The sequence below is a fragment of the Erpetoichthys calabaricus genome, chromosome 11 (genome assembly GCF_900747795.2).
Source record: "Erpetoichthys calabaricus chromosome 11, fErpCal1.3, whole genome shotgun sequence".
Lineage (NCBI taxonomy): Eukaryota > Metazoa > Chordata > Cladistia > Polypteriformes > Polypteridae > Erpetoichthys > Erpetoichthys calabaricus.
In genome coordinates this window covers 104,674,198-104,697,680 of record NC_041404.2, presented here as the reverse complement: position 1 = coordinate 104,697,680, position 23,483 = coordinate 104,674,198, and the positions used below count along the sequence as shown (strand labels likewise).

Genomic DNA, 23,483 nt, shown 5'->3' with positions numbered 1-23,483 from the left:
GACTGAAAGCTCTTCTGCCTTGAGTGAGAGAATTGCTGCCAGTTGAGATCAAATAAGAGCTATTTCTAAAATCTGTAGTAGACATCTAATATTATCTATATTAGGGGTTCCCAATCTGGGGTGTGAGATGGCATTTCTGGAGGTGCAAGAAAGAGGAAGGCTGCGTTGCAATTTACCAAAATTGAGTGAGGTGCGTTACCGACTTTATTGTGGTGCAATTGATTTTGCAGTGTGCTGTAAATTGTAGGCCATTTATTAGTTAGTGCTCCTGTTCTATAATATGAAAAGAATCAAGTATTGCAAATGCAATTGTCACCCGTGAATGAGCTGCAAAAATGTGCATTCTCGCCGGTTCCTTGCTACAGGCGGAGGGTTCATAAAGGCAAATAACTTTTTTAAGAGAATTTAATTTGGACTTTGCAATGCTCTGTAGAGAAGGATGAGGTCTAGTACTGATTTCTGTTCAAACCCTGGTTGTGAAACTTCATTGATTTTGAGATTTAATTGACATTTTTGCCAGGAGGGGGAGAAGGGAGAATGAATTGCATGGAACACCTTCTGCTTACACTCAGCCAACTGTACGGCACATCTGTTTTTGAACTGCAGTGCAGGCATTTTCAGGGATCAAAGCTTATCAATTCTCCTTCATTGCTTAGTGGTGTGGCAGCATCAGTTGCTTTATGGGGTCTCCTATCCCCCAGATCCCTTGATCATTGATTGTGTGCTATTTCCTCACAGCACTTGATGCTTCATGGAATACCCCAATTCTCAGATAGTCAACTGAATATCTAAATTTCACAGGGGACACATTTACAAGATTAATGTGATTTATAAAGGTAAAGTGCTCAATTTATATTTAAATTTTGTGCACTGAGCTAAAAGCTTACTTCATTTTTGTAGTACTCTATGTGGTTCAATTTGTGCTTCAAAAATTAGAAATTTCACTTCTTCATCTACAAATATGATATTACTTTTGCAGGGGGTGGTGAGCATAGAAAAGGTTAGGAACCACAGGTCTATATTAACTTAAAAATAATCCACTGCAGATGTCTGGCTAAGAGTTTTCCCAGTAATTTAGTGTTATAATTCATCAATAAGATGGGGCAATAGACAATAGAGCAATCCGTGGGATCCTTTCCCTGTTTTAATTGGAGTGTGATCATAACAGAGTTTTATTGCCAAGTTCAGTGAGGATGAACAAATAGAACAGTTGGTCATTTGCAGATAGGGAGGAACCATTTGCTTCAAAAAGCACAGAATGGCTCTGGTGGCAAACTGGCCACACCTGGCATCTTTGTTTGACACACAGAATCAGGAGAGTCCTTTAGCTGTGACAGCATTACTGGGGAGTCAAGTAAGGTGTTAAGTTAAGGTGTCCATTGTTAAGGTTGGAGAACAGAATATATCTAGCAAATAAATAATTTCAATGAATTTAGAGTTTCTAGAGAAAAGATCAGTGAAGAACTCCAAAGATTAATAAATAAAGTTGAGTTCTTAGTAAGTGTACCCAGTTTTTTTTTAACAAAAATGACAAACACAAATACTTCATATTTTACCAGCTTTAATGCTAATAACTTAGTAGGCTTAGTGCTAGAGATAAAATATTCAGTCCTGGTGCAGTAAATTCGAATCCAGTCTTTTTAAGAAGCAGTGAATTTAGATGAGACCTCTTATTAGATATCATTAATTCATAATCTGATTCCACCACACTGTGGCTTGCTACTTCCAAAGACGTGAGTTAAGACTGAAGTTTTTATGTTTTTTGACTGTGTTTACAGGCTGTATCTGTAGTGTATCTGACTCTAGAATGACATATGGCTGTTTTTGCAGCCATCCATATGTAAGTGAGATCCCTTACAGAATTTTATATCCAGTAACTCTTCCTACTTAAGTAGATGACAGCATTATGCAAAACTCTGAGTCTTCTGGTTAAGAGGCATTAAAATGCCAGTGAGCGGTACATGAGGGAAGCAGCAGCAGGTTAATGTGATATATTGATGATCAGAAAGTGATGCTTCTCCCAAACCTCCAATTGAGAGGTATTTAGCCAATGACTGAGAAATAAAAGTATACTGTATTCTTAAAAAAGAGTAAGAAAACAATCAGAAAAAATAAGAATGCATTGGAAAAAAATAAGCAATTGAAAGGAATCAACCAAATTCAGATCAACTTCCACAACAAATGGGTCAAATGAGGAATACGGTGGCAGATAGGGAGAAAAAGTTTATTAGGTATTGGATGCATAAAGGCATTTGCATCAGTTTCCAAGATGATGTCATGCTCTTTCAATTTTAGAATCTGTCTCATTACAATATCAGGAAACTTAACTGATAACAACAATAGTATTTATTTATATAGCACATTTTCATACAAATGGTGTAGCTCAAAAGTGCTTTACAAGATGAATAAAGAAAAGTTTATAAAAATAAAAATAATATTAGGCAAGGCTAAATAACAAAGACTAAAGTAAGGTCCGATGACCAGTAGAACAGAAAAAAACAAACAAAAAAAATTCCACAGAGCTGGAGAAAAAAACATAAATGATCTAAATCAGTCCTCATGGTTTTCAGGTTTCACTTGAAAGAATTAGACAATGATGGGCATGTGGGCATCAATTCATCAATGCAGGGACTGCATGTTGCCTTGGTCAGGTGGTGGTGGTGCAAATCGCCACCACAGAAAAAACGGAAAAAGAACAGCAGAGGAAAGTAGGGATTAGTATGGATTGTGGAGCAATGATAAAAATTCTAAATCAGTGCATATATAGTTTATCAGGTTACACTTAAATGTAACTATGAGAAAACCATGATAAAATAATGGGTTTTTAGCAGTTTTTTAAAGTGCTCCACCGTATTAGCCTGGCAAATTTATATCGGTAAGGTATTCCAGATTTTAGATGCATAACAGAAGGCTGCCTCAGAACTTGTTTTTATGTTTAGCTCTTGGAATCATAAGCAGACACTTATTCGAAGATCTAAGGATACAATTTGGAGTGTAAGGTGACAGGCATTCTAAAATATAGGATGGAACGAGATTATTTAAGGCTTTGTAAACCAGAAGCAGAATTTTAAAGTCAATTCTAAATAGCACGGATAACCTATATAATGACATTAAAACTGGAGACACGTGCTTGGATTCTTTTTTCCTAGTTAAGATTCTGGCAGCTGCATTCTGCACTAGTTGCAATCGATTGATGTCTGTTTTGGGTAATCTTGAAAGGAATGTGTTACTATAGTCTAGTTGAATAAAAACAAAAGCGTGTACTAATTTTTCACCATCTTGCAAGGTTATAAGTGATCTAACTTTTGCTATATTTCTTAAGTGAAAAAATGCTGTCCTAGTAATCTGATTAATATGTGATTTAAAATTTAGGTCAGAGTTAATAATTACCCCTAAATTCTTTACTTCTGTCTTGACTTTTAACCCTAATGGATCAAGTTTATTTCTAACTAGCAAAATACCCGCGCTTCGCAGCGGAAAAAGTGTGTTAAAGAGGTTATGTAAACATATATATACATATACATATCTACATATACACATATCTACATGTACATACATATACATACATATACACATCCACATATACATATATATATACATACAATTTACACATCTACATATATATATATACATATGTACATATATATATACATATAAATATATACATATCTACATATATATACACATATATATACATATGCACATATATATATATATATATATATATATATATAGACATACATATATACATACATACATACATACATACATTCATATATATATATATATATATATTCACGGCATTCGTAGTCTGAATCACAATCTGATTGTATGGGTGGTTACCTACCAGGTAACGCTTATGGTTGGCCAGCAAGTCAGCTAACATCAGCCACGGTGCCTTCAGTTGTGAGAAGCAGATCATAGAATGGTTGAAAATAGTTTACTGTCAAATAATGCAAAGAGTACGCGACACGTGTTTCGCCCTAATACTTGGCTCATCAGGCGTACACACTCACTGCACTCCCTTACGGGAATCGAACCTTGGACGTCAGCGCTAGAGGCGAAGCCCCTAACATTGCGCCACGGCGTGTGGTTCGTTTATTTGACAGCATGTAGATCGGGGTAATTACATTCACGGCATTCGTAGTCTGAATCACAATCTGATTGTATGGGTGGTTACCTACCAGGTAACGCTTATAGTTGGCCAGCAAGTCAGCTAACATCAGCCACGGTGCCTACAGTTGTGAGAAGCAGATCATAGAATGGTTGAAAATAGTTTACTGTCAAATAATGCAAAGAGTACGCAACACGTGTTTCTCCCTAATTCTTGGCTCATCAGGCGTACACACTCACTGCACTCCCTTACGGGAATCGAACCTCGGACGTCAGCACTAGAGGGGCTTTGTAGCGGTGAAGTATTGCTTTTAAATTTTAATTAAGAAGAAAAGAAAACCTTTTTAAATTGAGGGAAAATATACCAATAACAATTTGTTAAGGATCTGTTTTTTTGTGAAGCTGCCTTTACACAGCCTGTCCGCTGTTTTATAAACGAACGCCATATAAGGCCGTCCTTTCTCCTTGCTTAGCGGTTCTGTATTGTTTTATTGTTCGTTTATTACGATTGTTATAGTTCTCTTTGTATACCACGTTGTCAGTTCAGCACTCCGGTTGTAATATATCCAAGTCGTGCAAGCTTACTGTTGAGAATGCAACGTATAGTTGTACAGGAGAAAAGCAATCTTGCCAAACTTAATTTAAACTTACGGTTTACACCGTGCTTTGTTTCCGCCTTAGCTGCACTTATGAATATGCTTGTATGCGTCACTCGCTCGCTTGTTATTGTTTCGCTGCCTTCTCAGTTGTGTAATGAATGTTTTCTTCAGCGCTCTTTGGGGCTCTTCCTTGTTTTCTACATACTGCGTTCACAGTCAGTTCACGTGATTACGTGGGAGGTGTGATGATGCGATACGCAACCCCGCCTCCCACAGCCAGCGAGCTGCAGTCCATTACAGTATATGGACAAAAAAGAGGTTCCAGTTATGACCGTTACGCTTTGAATTTCGAAATGAAACCTGCCTAACTTTTGTAAGTAAGCTGTAAGGAATGAGCCTGCCAAATTTCAGCCTTCCACCTACACGGGAAGTTGGAGAATTAGTGATGAGTGAGTGAGTGCCTTTTATTAGTATAGATACCCTCACTATATCCATTTTGACAATAACTAAAATTTCTGTTCTCTCCTTATTTAGTTTAAGAAAATTACTACTCATCCACTCAAAAACACAAGTAAGACATTGGGTCAGTGAACCAAGAGAGTCGGGGTCATCAGGCGCTATTGATAAATACAGTTGTGTGTCATCAGCATAGCTGTGGTAGCTCATGTTATGCCTTGAGATAATTTGACCTAATGGAAGCATGTAGATTGAAAAGAGTAATTGACCCAGGGTAGATCCTTGTGGAACACCATATAGAATATCACGTGTCTTCGAAGCATAATTACCACATATCTAAGAAAGAAATTTCTACCTGTTAACTAAAACTCAAACCAATTTTAGACACTGCCAGAGAGGTCCACCCACTGACTAAGATGGACAATACACAGAACACAGTGGCATCTTTTTCTACTGCATTTGGTTAACACTTAACAGAAATATATGGTTAATCTGACCACATTTCCAAAATTTTAGCTTGTAATTGATGGTTAAGGTTTCAACCGGAAGTGAATGCTGGCATTTCTGTCTGCCACTGCTCGCTGGTGCTCTGCTTGTGTATTTTTTTCTATTTGTCTTTTTTACTTGTTCTTTGCCTTTTGCACTGGATCTGCCTTTGCCTTCGCATTGGATTTAAAACATGCATTACCATCCCTTGCTTCTTTCGGCCTTATCACAAGACCTCGTTGAACTGTTCTCTGCTGGCTGAAATCTGTGTGGGAAAGTGAAACTTTCTCATTGATTCTCTGCTATAGTATCTATCTTTGAAAAATAGGTGGTGGAACCTGCCTCTTATCAATTGTTGAGTACCTGCGGAAATGCCAGTAGTTATGGTCTACTGGCTAATGTGTTATTTTAAATTGGGCCGAGTAAGTATATGACGGGTGCATGGAAGTTGCTGTGTATCTGAAGTTTGCTTGGATGATTTTTGGAAATCTACTATGATAAACTTCAATTGGTTGTCATGGATTATTCTGTCTACTCTGCTATCTAATGCAGTCACTTCTGTAAAACTAAAATATTCACCAGACGAACTTTATCGACTTCAGACAAATCGTGAACTTCCTGCTGATATCCTGCTGCAACGTGTCCAAAGTACATTCACAGAGGATCTCTTTGTCATTTTTGTCTCAGGAGGAGTAGCAGTGGGTCTATTCATTCATTTTGGTCTGTAGTACTAGGGTGTTGTACCGTGTTAGCCATTATGAATGTAGAGAAAAGCCAAGCAAAATGACACCTTTTATTGGCTAACTAGAAAGATTACAATATGCAAGCTTTCGAGGCAACTCAGGCCCCTTCTTCAGGCAAGATGTAATCATTCATTTTGGTCTGAAAGACACTATCATCCTCGTATTTCTGAATGATGTGTTGATCATGACGGGTTGATTCCCCTGGTAAAATCACTGGAATATGCATCTACAGACACTTTGAAGTTTGGACTGTTTAACACTTGATCTATCTCTAACAAAGCACTGCTGTTTGGTGATTTCATGATAGACACTAAGATGGACTGTTTATGCCTTATGAAGACTTGACAGTAGCCAGGTGATTATTTTCATTTAAATCAAGTGCTCCCTCCAGGGTTTGTCTGCATCTCTAAATCCCGTTCTTCAGGGAATAGAGGTGGTCTCGCAATAATTCACCGCAAAGACCTAAAATTATCACCATTACCTGTCCTAGAGCATCCTTCCTGTTAGCTGGCAAACTCTGCCGGCCTTCACTTACTATAATTGCTGTCAAATTTAGATCTCTTAAACAATCAAGTGTTTTTACTGCAGACCTTTTTACTGTTCTAACTACTTTGTGTGCAATGTCACCTAATGTCATCCTTATGGGTGATTTTATGACACCTCAACTGATGCACTCACAAATGATTTTAATGAAATGCTTCACTTTTCTTCGGTGGGCTGGCACCCTGCTTGGGGTTTGTTCCTGTCTTGCGCCCTGTGTTGGCTGGGATTGGTTCCAGCAGCCCCCCGTGACCCTGTGTTAGGATATAGCGGGTTGGAAACTGACTGATTGACTGACTGACTGACTGCTTCATTTTTTTAATTCAACTCAATATGTGAACTCATAACAAAAATCATATTTTAGACAAAGTTTGCTGCTCTGGCCTCATACCCCACAATATTATTTCTACCAAATTACCCATTTGATGTTAGCTTACCTCTCCATAAATTAAAGGTTCAGCGTGAGATTTCATTTCATTATATCAAGCATGTAAACCCATTATTAGGTTATTGCAGTTATAGCCTGCATCTTCTTCTACTACCACACCTGCAGAACTAGTAGACCATTACAATGCTGCTCTATCTTCTGCATTCAAAACACTGCCTCCCTTAAAAACACAGACTGTTTCATTTGTTCACACTGCTTCCTGGTTCATACATGAACTCCGTCAGCTCAAGGTCATGGGCCGACGTTTGGAGCATCTAGCCATGAAGACAGGTCTTGTTCTACATAAGGAAAAGTATTCAGATCATATGTTAAAATACAAAAATGCACTCTTTGCTGCCAAAACTGTATACTACTCTAACATTATTAATACAGGAGGTAAAAATACTAGAGCTCTTTTTTCCACAATGAACAGTCTAACTTCACCACCAGAAAATGGCATTCACTATAACATTGCTGTTAAGCACTGCTGTACTTTTTTGTATTTCTTCAACTTAAAAATGGAAAAATCCATCAGAAATTTGCTTCTTCTATTTCTGTAGAAAATGACATACTATCATCCATATTCCCTTACCAATCACCTTCTTCTCAGAGTTCAATTTACCAGCTGAAAATGATATCTCTGAGCTTATAACAAAATGTAATTCTTCCACTTGCCAATTGGTTCCAATACCTAGAAGCCTTGCTAAGTCCTGTTTATCACATACTGTATCTCCCATATGATAACTACTATAATTAACTCTTCCTTTGCTACTGGCTCGGCCTCCCTCTCATTAAAAACAGCCTCAATTACTCTAATTCTGAAAAAAACTTGGCCTAGACCCCAATCTCCTTAGTAATTATCAGCCTATTTCAAATGTTCCATTCATATCAAAAATTCTTGAAAAGATAGTTGCCTCCCAACTTCAGTCCAATCTTTCAAAAAATAACTTATTTGAATAGTTTCAATCTGGCTTTCATCCTAAACACAGCACAGAAACTGCCCTGGTCAAAATCACAAATGATATTCTCCAGGCAGCTGACATAGGACTCTCTGCTCAGCATTTGACACCATATCACATCAGATACTTTTGAAACACCTAGCTAGTTTTGGAGTCTGTAGCTTTGTCCATCAGTGTTTTCTTTTCCTACCCAACTGACAAGAGGCAGTTTGTTCAAGCAAAAGGTTTTAAGTCAGAGGATGCATTTGTTACACAGGGAGTTCCGCTGGGCTTTATTTTGGGGCCGCTTCTTTTTTTATCTACATCTTCCCAATAGGTAATATCTTTTGACACCATGATATTAAATTTCATTGTTATGCTGATGACAGAGAGCTTTATCTATCCACTAAATCCACTTCTGTTTCCCCTCCAAATACTCTTATGGCATGCCCCCAAGACATAAAGTCATGGATGAGTCACAATTTTCTTCAATTAAATATCAAAAAAACTGAGGTGCTCCTCATTGGTCATTCTAGACAACACCCTCTCTTTTTCTTCCCATATAAATAATGTTTCTAGGACTGCCTTCTTCCATCTCCAAAACATTTCTAGACTTCATCCTGTTCTTACACAACACAGTACTAAAGTATTGAATGCCTTAGTCACTTCACGAATAGATTACTGTAATGCTATTCTATTTGGCATCCATAAAAAATGTATCCATCGCTTACAACGTATACAAAATGTTGCTGTTAGGATAATCAGCTGTTCTAAATCCACTGAACATACCATATTATACCTATTCTCTCTTCACTGGCTCCCTGTTTACTACCGAATACAATATAAAATACTGTTCTTAACATTTAAAGCTCTCCACAAACTTGCTCTTCCCTACCTCACTGATCTCCTACAGACTTACACTCCCTCACGCTCATTCAGATCCTCATCTGCAGTTTTACTTTCTGTACCACACATTAAACTACAGTATGTTCTATGGAAGCTAGAACATTTTCTCATAGTGCCCCTCAACTCTGGAATTCTCTTCCCTCTTATATCCATCAGCTGGATTCAATAACACAATTTAAAACCGCCCTTAAAACATATCTTTTCAAACTGGCATGCCAATTATGAGTTTATCAATGTTACAGCCAGTTTTGATGTTTGTTACTACTTCTGTACCTTTATTGTTATTTAATCTTATTGTCAGTCAGTCAGTCATTGTCCAACCTGCTATATCCTAACATAGGGTCACGGGGGTCTGCTGGAGCCAATCCCAGCTAAAAACAGGGCGCAAGGCAGGAACAAATCCCGGGTAATTTAGGATCGGCAATGCACCTAACCTGCAAGTCTTTGGACTGTGGGAGGAAACTGGAGCACCCGGAGGAAACCCACGCAGACACGGGCAGAACATGCAAACTCCATGCAGGGAGGACCCGGGAAGCGAACCCAGGTCTCCTTACTGTGAGGTAGCAGCGCTACTACTGCACTGACCTTGAGTGCTAAGAAAGGCGCCTATTAAGTAAAATATTTTATTATTATTATTATTATTATTATTATTATTACATAAAGATTATCTACCCCCTCTTCTTGGAATTGGCAGACACTGAAGTACCAAGAAAGTATTGCTTATTGCGTAATCTAACCAAATCACCTCCTAATGACTTGGATTCTAAAAACATCCACTCTTTTGTACACAAGACAATTAAGGAAAATCTTCCTAACTAATATTAATACCAGGCCGCAGATGTGAGAGAAATAAAAAGCAAAGTTTAAGAAAAGAAACTAGACACAGCAGAGCTCTAAAACCATAGCCCACCCCACCACACCCAACCAACATGACTACAAGTAAGTATATGTATTAAACCTCTATTATATTTACAATGACCAAACATAATTTTACTACTTAAGAAAACAATGAACTAAGAATATGATGCACAGTCTGATGTAAAGTTCTTTAGGGGAGTGCTTATATACCAGACCAAACAAACAGTAAACAGCGAATGCTTTGACTGTTTGAAGTATCTTTTTACCAAAACTAATAATTCAATTTTAAAACAATATATTTGTGCAAACCTAAAATGTCCATTACAAAATTAAATATAACCATCTAAAACGTTCACTTTTCCATCAAAATCAACCTTTGCCATCATATGACACACACGGGAAGTGAAATACACAAACACTAATGATTGTAGCAGCTGGTGGCGCTGTGCCACTGTAAGGACACAATTCACATATACTGCAGTGTGGGAGGAGGCAGGGTGATGAGTGGAGAGGCAACAGTTATGTATACTTTAATAATAAAGTCAGTGTTTTTTGCCTAGATCAAGAAAATGTTGTCTGGTGTGTTTTCTTCCCTCACAGGGCACTACAGTGGTGACCTGAATGCTCTTGAACGAATCCAGATTTATGTTAGACATGTCTGCCAATGCAGTTGCATTAAAGTTACCACAGTTTTGGGAACAGCAAGCCATGGCGTGGTTCACCCTAGTGGAGGCACATTACAGCAGATGACATAAGGTACTACTATGTCGTTGCAGCTCTCAGCAGCTCCACAGTGTCCAGGGTGGTGAGTCTGCTTGAAAATCTCCCAGACAAAAACAAGTATGTAACCTTAAAGGCATACCTTTTAGAGATGTACGGCCTCACGGAGTCAGAGTGGGTGCAGTGACTACTATCACTGCTGGACCTCAGAGACGTGAAACCCTCCACGTAGATGCTATGCAGCCATAAGCCCCGTTTTATATTTAGAGAACTATTTTTGCAACAGATGCCAGAACAAGTACGCACTGCCCTGATCAATGTGTCCGTTGTTGACTACTGAGAGTTACCTTTCTCCTGCAACCCTCGTCAGTCTCATTAGCAAGCCTGCAGCTTGCACTGCTCTTCCTCCTCCTGCTGTGATCCCGACAACTGACTTGTATTTTATCATACCCAATTCAGCAAAAATGCAAAGAAATGTTGGCTTCCTTATAAGTTTAGCCCACCTAGGTTGGTCAACACTATCTCATCAGACCCTGATGAGATAGTGTTGACCAACCAACAAATGCCCACTCCGGCCGCTATTTGCTATGTGATACTTGTGCACAAGTGAGCGTGGTTCAGGCATCCCCTATTTAAGTGGCTTCAGTGAATTTCCCATTGGGATTAATAAAGTGTCTATCTATCTATCTATCTATCTATCTATCTATCTATCTATCTATCTATCTATCTATCTATCTATCTATCTATCTATCTATCTATCTATCTATCTATCAGTGAGAGAAGGGCCACACCTATCCACACCTATGGAACACAGCATACCACCATATCTTTCAGTGGAAGACGTTTCACTTGGACATTTGTCTAAGCCAAGGTAGCCAGGCCGCTGCTGGCTGCAGACTTTGTGTGTGCAAAAGGGTTACTGGTTGATGATAAGAACTGTTGCCTCATAGATGCAAAGGATTTTGCCACCCTTCCCTGCACACTCAGCAGTGTCACTACCTCCACCCTGTAAAATATGATGGCTATTTGCGACTTCACCCTCCTTCTCAATCAAATACCCCAGCTATCCAAACCCACATTTTCCACAGCAGAAAACAAGCATAGCATGGAACACAACATTTCTACTTCTGGTCCCCCAGCCAACTGGCCCCTGACTGAATTTACTTTCATGGAACAGATAGGAATTGTGCGCCAATCAAACAGCCTATGGGCTGTATGGTGCCCAAACCAGGTGGATGTTTCTGACCATGTGAGGATTACTGCTGCCTGAATGATCACACTGTCCTGTACCGCTACCTAATTCCACACATACAGGATTCCTCAGCATGTCTCTCCGGTAAAGTAATCTCTTCAAAGTTGGACCTGGTCTGTGGTTACCATCAAGTACAGTACCTGTGCACCCAGCAGACATTCCTTAAATGGCAGTCATCATCCCCTACAAATTGTTTGAATTCCTGTGTACACCATTCGGCCTTAAAAACTCTGGGCAAAAATTCCAGAGGTTGATGGGTTCTGTCTTCAGAAATGTTGACTTCCTATTTGTCTACCTAGACGATATCTTGGTTGCCGGCTCCACCAAAGTTGAACACCTCACACATCTCCGAGCACTTGAGCCTGCATGGGTCGATTAGCAATCCTGCTAGGTGTCTGTTTGGAGTACCTGTAATAAACTTCCTGGGGTATTGCATTTCAAAAGAGGGTGTGATTCCTTTGCATTCCAAAGTCTCTGCTGTCATTGATTTTCCACAACCCTACTCCATACAAGCCCTGCAGTTATTCTTGGGCATGGTCAATTTCTACCACCACTTCATTCATCAGGCAGCACTCATTATGGAACCTTTATATGAGGCACTACAGGGCCAGTCCACAAAGTACCCTGTCATGTGGTCCAAAGACCTGGATGAGGCATTTATGAACACCAGATGTGCTTCAGCTGGCATGTCCTTGCTTGTACTCTCACTGCCTGATGCTTCACTCGCTCTAGCAACTAACGCTTTGCATCATGCTGTGGGGGCACTGTTTGAACAGTGGGCAGACATTTATAGCCCAATGAACACATTACTGAGTTTGTACCTGGCCATTCGACATTTACTCTTCTTGCTTACAGGCCGGCCATTCATTACATTTGTAGACAACAAAGCACTTGTCCTTGCTACGTCCAAAGTCACTGAGCCAGGGTCTGACTGGCAGCAATGGCACTTGGCATACATATCGGAGTTCACAACAGATGTTCAGCATGTCGAGGGTAAGAACAATCTGGTGGCTGATTGTCTCTCTCGGCCCACACTAGCAACCATACACATTGGAATTGACTACTCCCAGCTGGCAGCTGACCAAGCTGAGGACCCAGAGGTCAAGGCTCTTCACTTAGCAGAAATCAGCCTGCAGCTCAGAGGTACAGTTGGATGGCAGTGTTGTGAAGCTCCTGTGTGACAAGAGTACAGGTTACCCATGCCCAATTGTCGATAGGCAACTGTCTTTGACACTATACACAGCCTCTCACATCCAGGGTGGAGGACATCCCAACATTTTGTGGTGAGCAAATTTGTTTGGCAGGGCCTCAAGATAGGTGTTTGGAGCTGGGAAGCAGCTTGTGTTGCATGCTAGAAGGCTAAAATACAGTATATTGCCACATTAAAGCCCCACTGACACTTTTCCTGGTGCCTGCTCCCCGTTTCGACTATGTTTATGTGGATTTGGTAGGCCCCCTTCTTCCTTCTCATAGTTTTACACACCTGCTCACAGTTGTTGACAGGACTACTAGATGGCCGTAAGCTGTTCCTTTAACATCCACAACTGCAGCAGAAGTAACAAGGGCTTTTATCAGCACTTGGTTTGTGAGTTTGGCAAGTCCTCCCACATCAGCCTTTGTGAGCAATTTCACTGGTCTCTAAAGTCAGTGCTCAAGGCCTCTCTTACCAACAACAGCTGGGTTGACCATTTCCTGTGGGTGCTGTTGGGTCTACATGCAGCTCTGAAAGAGGATCTGCAGGTCTCACCCACTGAACTGGTGTTTGGTGAGCCTGTCCAGTTGCCTGTGGATTTTATCCCTCAGAGTTCTGTCCTATGGACTGCATCCTGACACCAATCTCTGCTCCCGGAGCCTGTGTAGCAGCTGGAGGCTCTGCACCTCTGTAAAGACACAATTCACACATACTGCAGTGTGGGAGGAGGCAGGGTGATGAGTGGAGAGGCAACAGTTATGTATATAGTTTAAGCATGTTCAATAATAAAGTCAATAGTTTTATCTGCATTGAGAAAGCCTTGTCTGGTGTGTTTTTTTCCCTTGCAGGGTGCTACATGATAACCGTTAACTCTCTGAAGAGAAAAACTAACAACACTAAAATAAAAAAACTTTTCTTTTCTATTTAGGAATTAATGCCTATTTTCTGATTACTATAACCCTGTTTGTAACTTTTATTTGCAGTATTGAGTTAAAAATTAAAAAAAAAACCTACAAGAACATTTACTGTATATATGCACACAATATAAAAAAAAACATACAGGTGTGTATTACAGTATCCCAAGCCTCAATGTAAACAAAAATACAATACACAAAGCATTGCAGTATTCCAAAAACACACAAAGATCAGTGTAGGCTATACAGTAAACTAGTCAGTTTCATTTCAATCTCTTCTTTAAGCAGAGTCAGACCACAAAACCTTATCCACATCATATTTATTGCTATTTCTTGCCAGACAGCGAGGGAAATATGCTTGTGTGTGCTGGATCCACCCTTAAATTGATTCAAATGAAATATCCAATGGCTTGCAGGAAGTTCTGTCTGGGCTTCCACTTATACACCCTCTATCGCCATGCAGAGATAAATTTGAATTCACAAACAAAACACCTATTATAATGACATTCTGTACACTGTCCTGTAAATAGAACAGGCAACATACTGTATGACCTAAATTACAGTAAATGTTCTGTACATTACAATATGTAACATATTTGCATATACTGAAAGCACTAGTTCTCGTCTTGTATAGAATTTCTTTCAGTGCTTCATCTTTATTCAATTCAAGCACTCTCTGAATGTTTGATAGGCCTATTCAGTAAATTCCTGGGAAAAATACTTGATCTTCTATGATTTGTCTTTGCATTTGACACAAACATATTGCTTTGTTTTCAATAACCACATTTACAATGTCCATTTCTTGATCATCTGTCAGCAACCATTGCTTGACTCATAGAGACAGTTGCTCTCTCAGTTCTGCAAAAACAATTGTTTTGACAACAATACCGTGGAAACAAAACATGGCTCCTTTATGTACTTACAGTATGATGAAACTTACATTAAAATACTGTGCAGTACAAAGAAAGCATGGTTGTCATGTATATATGTGCATGTCACTGGCTGTTTACACTTTTCCCTAGTCATGTTAATGCTGGAATGGCTGAATGTGCAAGGCTGGCCAATGGTTCATGGGGAAAGGAGCACCTGGCTCAGATGACCAAACAAACTGTAAGGGGAGGAGCCACAATTTGTAAATCTATGGCGGAAGAAAGGTGAAGGAGAGGAAGAGAGTGCCAGACCCATAGGAGAAGCAAATGCCACAATCAAGGCAAGAGAGAAAGCTACTCTACTCACTGGAAAAACTCAGGTGAACCCGGGTTCATTTCTGTAAGAATCATTTTCCTTTTCTTACGAGTGAGGTGAAGTCTTTCGGCAGAGGACCTAACGAGCCAGCATATGGGACTATGTAGTATTGTTTCCCTGAACAGGAGGTACAGCTTGGCACATCCTTCACCATCACAGACTTTAGATGATCATGCCTAATGTTGAATATTTAAAGGACTCTGGTTTCATTAATTTTTTCTCACATTTGTGTATTATTGGTGTATGTTGTTGAATGTTTTGTTTCATCATTAGTGGGGGGGTGGAAGCGCTGCAGCACGATACTATGTATACATGGGGTTTGTTGTGTCCAAATCCTTATTTTACTGGATAATAACAATTCTCTTATAACTCAGTTTTGCTTTATGCTGATTTGCTTTTGTACTTGTGGTGGTTTAGTAAGGAAATAGTGTTGGTCTCTCACGCCCCGGATAATTTCTTTTATTTTTTTCTCACTCTCTTCGCTGCCGCTCTAGGACAGCAGCTCATCTTATAATCGTGCCGGCTCTGGGAGCAGTACAAGCATAACTGTTCACAGTAGCACTGCTGATACAAAATACTAAAGTTCTGTAATTTACATGTTTTCTTTTCTGAAAGTGCATACATGAGCTGCCACTGTGTAGCAGTTTACATTTGACTGGACACTCTTTTCTGCATCTGAAATTGTAATACCATGGATCAATACATCATGTACCAATGTGGCACATTATTTCATCTGATATAAACTGTCTGCCACCACTTCCTCTTTTGACTTCTTCTTTGAGGTTGTCTTCCATGATCTTTCTTTTTCTCATATTTTAATTCATTGGTTCCAAAAACATTGATATACCTCTGACCCTATTTATATTCTCAGTTCCGACTGATGAGTGCCCAGTTTTGATGATTAGTGTTTGCACATGGATAAAGGAGTGTTAGCTGAGTTCAGATTATGATTACCTGAGTTAAATGTTTTAATTGTTAGTGTTTGCTGCATGAGAACAAGGTGCAACCAGTGGCATCCAATGGAGGCTTTCTCACCGGAGATTCGTTCACGGAGTCAAAGTTTTCAGAATGATTTCTGAATGGGACATTTTCTGATGTGAACAGATAAATTAGATCTTTAAATAATTTAAATAAATAGCTGTTGACAGTTAATATAAGAAGTGAAAAAAATGTGCAGGTAAGAGAAAAATGCACTATGCCACCATCACAGTTAATATGCAGCATGATCTCCACCTATCTCAGTGTCTTAAATATTCTAAGGGAAAGATATTTTCTTAATTAATTTTGCAGCCGAAAAATGATTATGCTTATGATATTAACTCTATAACTAATTCTTTGTTTAAGCAAGTCATCTTTTTGTGTGTTTGAATAATATCTTTCTGTTTAAACAGTGATTATGCATATCATGATTTTAGAAAACTGGGAACGTTATTTTCAAAGACAACTGGAATTTAAAATTGAGTGCTTTCAAAATATACATTTAAATCTGTAAAAAGTATAAAATCTATTCCTGATGCATTCTACACTGTACAAAGAATTAATAACCAAATGCAGTGCCCAGCACAAAGCTGTCATTTTATGAATCAGAGTCTTGCGTCATTATGGTTTTATCAATATTGGGCAGATGTTAAAGCTGAAACTTCAATTGCATTTTTCCTTTTTTTCTGTCTGTAATATTTAAGACATAAGTTATCACACTCCCTGAATCAGTATGTGTATATATTAAGTCTTCATATGATCATAAATCATAAATACAAGCACAATGTTTAATTTCAAGAACAACATTTTACATGTAATGACTTTTAAAACAAAGTTTATGGTTTACAGTCCTATTTGCTTAAATACTTCAAGAATTGTTTGATGTTTATTATTTTTATGTATTATTATTTTTATTTCTTTTTACTTTTGGCTTGTTTTACCATTTTTCTTGTGTGTCTTTTTAAATGTGCCCATTGTACACATCACTTAAGGCATTCTTTATGTGCTTTGTATTTGTTGTGGCATTTTATATAATGCATTTCTTAAAGCTTCTGACATTTCTGTTTGCATTTGTGTATGTGTGTCAATATTTGACATATTTTTGTCACTTACTTTGTTTGGCATTTTGCTAAACTATGTTATGTTTAAGCATTTTTGTGTTGTTGTGAGCTGGCCTAATTAGATTGATGAGTTTTCAGTTCAAAGCCCGTCTCTGTCATTCCCAGCACAGCCATGGACAACAAGACACCTTGCGTTCAGACTCCAACTGTGACTGAGAGAGATAAAGAAGATCCAATCAGTTTGTCCTATGTTCTAGTCAACAGTGTCTCACAGCTCCATCAAGAGATTACAGGTCTGTCTGCCTTTGATGGTGTGTCTCACTTCTATTATTCTTGTGGTCTGGATTCCAAGATCACCCAGGAACTTGGAAAAAAGTGGGTATAGAAGCACCTCTTCTGCAAGGGAACAGGGAAGGCTTAAAGATATGTGGGTATTACTTCAGAAGAAAGGAAGCCACGTAGTGTAATGAATTCAATGTATATCTTACTAGGTGAATTTGTCATTATGACATATGACTCCTTACACTCAAACAAAGCAGAAATTTACCTCAATGTTTTTGTATTGGAAATCCTAGTGAAACTAATAGTTGTTCCATCTCTTCCTGACAGCCAGGTCCCTAATGAAGAATAGTCTAAGTGAATCAACTGAAGGGTACCAGGACTACCTTATGAAGGAACCAGGGCACTGTGATGAACAGGACAATTTTGGAGTTAGTGATTTCTCCTGTAATGCATCTAATTCATATGAAAATTCAAAATATTGCTCTGCTCATCAAGATACACCTTCTGCTTATCTGATGGAGGCCACTACATGTGTAAACACCAGCAAGGCACAAGATATCTTAGGCAATCAAAGAATGAGCTTTCACAGACCTGATGGGCCAATATGTAATAGCACAGAGTCCAAAGATCATACGAAAGACAAGATGAAAATGATGGTCTATCAAGAGCTCAGATGCAAGAATTCAGTTAAAGACAGGAATATAGATTCAATTGACAAGTCAAGCAGGCATAGAAATCACCTGCAACATCGAGCCCAGTCATTACAAGAGAAAGAAGTGACCTGCCATATAATGAACATTGATGATAAAGCAGCAGGAATTCGAGAGTGTCACAAGAATACCTCAGAGTGCACAAGTTCAATAACTCCTAGCAAATATAGCTCAAAAATAAATTCAAAACACTTAAATGAGGAAGAAGCCAAAGAGACGCTTTCACACCCTTTTAGAGAGTCAGAAGCATCAAAGAAACTCACCAGTCCAGATTCAGGCTTTTGTGAAATGGACTTGTCACTATGTCAAGATGGCCGTCTTATGGTGCTTCACACAAGCTTATAATTACAGGTTTATATGTTTTATTTTTGTTGATATTTATGCTTTTCCTGGTCAAAATCAGTTGTTCTTGTAAGTGTAGCGTTATTTTATTTGAATGAAAGCCTAAAACCAAAGAGACAGACATGGCATTTGCAAGCATGACTGCTTGAGGTTATACTGATAATGTTGACACTAATAAGTGTATAAAAGTTGGTACCATATGACAATATCATGTATGGTATGAATACCCAAACAACTCAGCTCATTTTTATTTTCAGCAATCAAACAGAAGTTTGCAGTTCAACATAATTACAATAAAATCATTAACACGGTATTAAATAGATAATGCTAAAAAATTATGGATATTTAAGGTAGATGAGATATTTCTTGACTTGTGTTGGAATGCCATTATGAATACTGCCATTTATTTACTTGTTTGTTTATTTATTTATTATTTTAGCTTATTTGAGTGACATTATTCTGAATTTCCTTATCAGGACCTATTTGGTTGTAGAGTACATTATAATTACTTAGAAATTATAATTAGTTTTATTATCACTCATATTCCATTCCATTCTGCATTGTTCATAGCTGCACCATTTTGCACAGTCATACACAAGCCATAAAAAAGTTAACTTTAAAATTTGTTTGAATTGCCCCTTGGCTGAGATGTTCAAAATTTATTGTGTTAACAGGCAACACTGTCTTTTTTCCTCCCCTCACTTCTACTAAATAGTCACCTCATTCTGTTTAATTATAATGACAATGAAAGTCAACTTACAGGACCCACTGAACCACATCATTTTAACTGATGAACTAGCTCAGCAATTAAAAATCATAGGCAATGAAAACCAGACGTTTACAGAATGTTAATTTACATTAGATATTATTCCAGAGAAACAACCTTGGGGTATGTAAACATGGAAAATGAAATAACTGCTTCAATTTTCCCACATTTCAGTTCTTTTCCAACTCTGCTATGCCCGTGCAGTTTCCTCATTAATAGTTTTGTCCCACCCACCATCCTTAAGGGTTATATTAAACAGCTCCTTATTCCCTATAACACATCAGTTCAAGGGTCCTTTATTTTTGTAAAGAAATTCACAAAGAATATCATAAACTCAATCTTAGAATTGTTATTACACGAGGGATTCCTGAAAACGTAATCAACACAAAACTTAATTGGCACATTGTGCCAAGAGATTTAACCACGCCTGGGGCCAGAAATAAAAGGCAAAGAGTAGATGGCAAAGTAGAACATCGTAAAGAGGTTAAAAAATGGCATGATACACATGCAGAGCAGATTAGAGATCATGAAAGTACTAAAATTGAAAAGTCTCAAAAAATGATAGTAAAGATAGTATTAGCGCCAACAAATGGAAATCATTACTCTGTGAAATAATGGAACAGCGAAAAGAGATCGAACATATGGACAAAGGTGATATGACAGAAGTATGAAGATATTGTTCGGATTTAAACTTTAAGTCATGTTGCCATCAGGGAAAAGTAGAGTTTCCTCCCAATGAAGAGGCGTATCCGCAAGAATTAAAAGATTTGTTGTTTGGTGAAAGTGAAATCCACATATGCAAGTGGCAGAGACGTGAAATGGCTGGTGTGTAGTGCAGGCCAGGGGGATTGACAAGCGAAGCGAGCAGGGGGCGAAGCCCCCTAGTATTTATAGTAATAAAAGGTCTACTTGAGATTATGTAATTCTTTATAATGACATACATTTGTATGATATTTTATAGATATACTAGCTCAGGGGTCACCAAGTCCGGTCCTAGAGGACCACTGTGGCTGCAGGTTTTCATTCTAACCTTTTTATAATGACTGCCCTGTTTGTGTTGCTAATTAACTTCTTGTGAATTCATTTTAATTGAAATGCTTGTTTCAATTAGATTTGTTCCCCTGAATTTCTTAATCATTCCTCTGAATTGCTTCATTTCTTTCCTTAAATGGAACCCAAAATGAAATGAAATATGAAGTGAGAAATGAAATATGAAGTGAGGGAGCCAACAGAAGACCAACTAAGTCTGGGCCTCAAACTCCAACCAATTTCACTCCAACCAGCTGCTTAATGAGGTGGGGAAAGTTGTTGTTAATTAAACTCATTTTTTAATTCCATGGCTTGTTGCTGCTCTCGTGGTGCATTAGCAGACATTTCCAAAATTGTTGATTTCCTCTTTCTAAGAGCACCATTAAAATTTTTGCAGACCTGAGCAGATCAACATTTCTGAGACCTTCAACTTTATTTTCAGATATTGTATGATGGACACCAGCTGTTTTGGCTCATTTTGTATCTCTTGTGGAAAAAGTGATGCGCTGTGAATACTTTCCAGATGCACTGTATGTCTCTGTTATATGCCATTTGGTATGGGTTTTGTAAAAGCAGTGTAAATGTTTGTGATGTGCCATCTGTTTTTATATCAAAGACATAACAACATGGCAGACACACAGACATCTATCCTTTTATTAAGGGAGATAACGGCAGAAACATTTTTCCAGCATTGTAAAGTTTGACGAATAACTAATTTAAAAACAATTTCTAGAGCATAGTGGTAGAATTGAAGTTGTACAGATGGCAGTTTAGCCAGTATCCTTCTCTCTGCTGCTTCCTCCAGAGAGTCCGAACTTGCCTCCAGAGCAGAGCCAGCCTTCCAAATTAACTTCTCAAGTCTCCAGGCACTCCAGTGCCTATGGTACTGACCTTACTGACTCTCATGTACCATCTTATCAAAATTCTTTCTCATGTTCATCATAATAGCATAATGTGACAATTCAATTAAATTTTATTTGTCTCATCCTAATAAAATTAGAGAGTATTAAAGAAAAAACATCTCTCTAAGTCCATCCTAAATGTTTTGTAATGCACACTTAATATGTATTGATCAATATTGTCTTTAATAATTGCTTCCATTAATTTAAAAAAAAAATACATATTCACTAACTGGCTTATAGCTTCGAGAGGCCTGATCATACTTTTATATAACGGAGGCAGCCTGTTTATGTCAAGGGTGTGTATATGTTATGTAAACACTGCTTTGTACACTGCAGTGTAAATGTTATTTTGATGATTTATGCTAGTTCAGCCATTTTAGTATTAGTAACATTCTGTATTATTTACCAAATAATCTGAATTTCACTACACTTCTCTATGGCTACTGAAAGGTTTTAAACATTTCATAGGTGAAGACTTCGGAAAAATATGAATTGAGAATTTCCATTTTCTTTATTTCCCATTATTATAAAATTCTGATATTGACACTGCTATCTGTATTGGGTGGTTTATGACACACTTCAAGAGTCATGAATGTGGCTTTCTATTCAAAATCAAATATCATTACCATGATGATACACACTTCCCATTTGAAGTAGAATCAATTTAATATCTCTCCTGCTTTAATTTGTGTTATGTTTGAAATGATCAGACTCTCACTTCAAGTGCTGGTATGTCTGTCTAGCAACAGAATGCCTTCCAGATTGCTGTAAGGTTAAAATTGCAGTATTACCCAATGGTGGCGATGAAAAGTTGTCCTCATTCCTGGCACACTTTCATTTTTTTCTTATATATTCTCAAGAAAAAAACTACATTTAGAAGTTGCAGCAAGTGCTAGGAGAGAGCTAGACAATTACTATGGTGAAAATGCAAATAAATACAGACAACAGACTATTCCAGAATTTCCTAAGCTGCATGCAGAGTTCCTAGGCATTTCTGCAATCTTTGAAACAACATTTACCAAAAACTAAACAAGATTAGTTGCATTAACACTGTAGGAAAAAGTAGAATTTAGCTGAACAAAAAGAGAGAAATGCGATGGGCTGGCACCCTGCCTGGGATTTGTTTCTGCCTTGCGCCCTGTTTTGGCTGGGATTGGCTCCAGCAGAACCCCCGTGACCCTGTGTTAGGATATAGAGGGTTGGATAATGGATGGATGGTTGAAAAAAGAGAGAAACAATTTAGGCACACATTCGAATTGAATATTCTATAGAAACTGACAGATAAAGCGCAATCACACAGGAAATAAGCAATTATTTATTTGTTCAGTCTATGAATAAATACAGCCATGGCTGATATCATACTGTGAATGTTTTGAGTTTTATTTATGTGAACATTTCTACTCAAATAACTGAATGGGAAAATTACCTTTGGAGTTCTATATTGGCCAGTGAAGAAGACATGTTGTCCTTTTTTTATCACAACAGACTTTTAATACAACCCAGGGAATATCACACACAAATATATTGTACTGTATATCAAAGTACTGAGTATTTACAAAAACAAAGAAAAAATACATGAGGTTACAAAGGTTTTACTTGTGCTCGGAGTCTACAGAAACAGAGTGATTGGTCTAGTAGTCACAGTTGAGGTCATATATTTTCCTGAGTGTTTCAAGAAGTATGCAATGTATACCTCCTCTAACTAGTATTTCTTGTAATAAGTCAGAAGCTAGACCAGGATGGAATTCATGGCTAGATAAAAATAAATTAAAAGAGACACAAAATTAATTGTATTTACCTTTACGTTCTTTTCCTGTGAGTACCAGTGCAGGCTGTGAATTGGTTGCTAACATGTGGATTGACATGTACTTAGGGAGGAATTTTGGCATTGGACTCGCCTTCTTAGTAGAAGGTAGCCATGAAAAACTTAACAGACCACAGAGTGGTAGTTTTATATTTTCAGCATTGAACATGAAACTATAGGATAGGTGCCTGCATGTTGCTTCCTCAGTCCAAAATCCTCA

At 38.1% G+C, this 23,483-nt stretch overlaps 1 protein-coding gene across 1 annotated transcript in view; it reads left to right on the top strand.

Annotated features, from left to right (window-relative positions):
- The window catches only part of LOC127529673 (uncharacterized), a 103,771-nt gene extending 84,988 nt beyond the window's left edge, over nucleotides 1-18,783 (top strand). Inside the window, exons 14-15 of the mRNA XM_051934140.1 lie at nucleotides 17,594-17,721; nucleotides 18,038-18,783. Of these exons, the coding sequence (XP_051790100.1) occupies nucleotides 17,594-17,721; nucleotides 18,038-18,765 (856 nt within the window). The 3' untranslated portion in view covers nucleotides 18,766-18,783. The remainder of the gene's footprint in view (nucleotides 1-17,593; nucleotides 17,722-18,037) is intronic.
- Nucleotides 18,784-23,483: the final 4,700 nt, after the last annotated feature.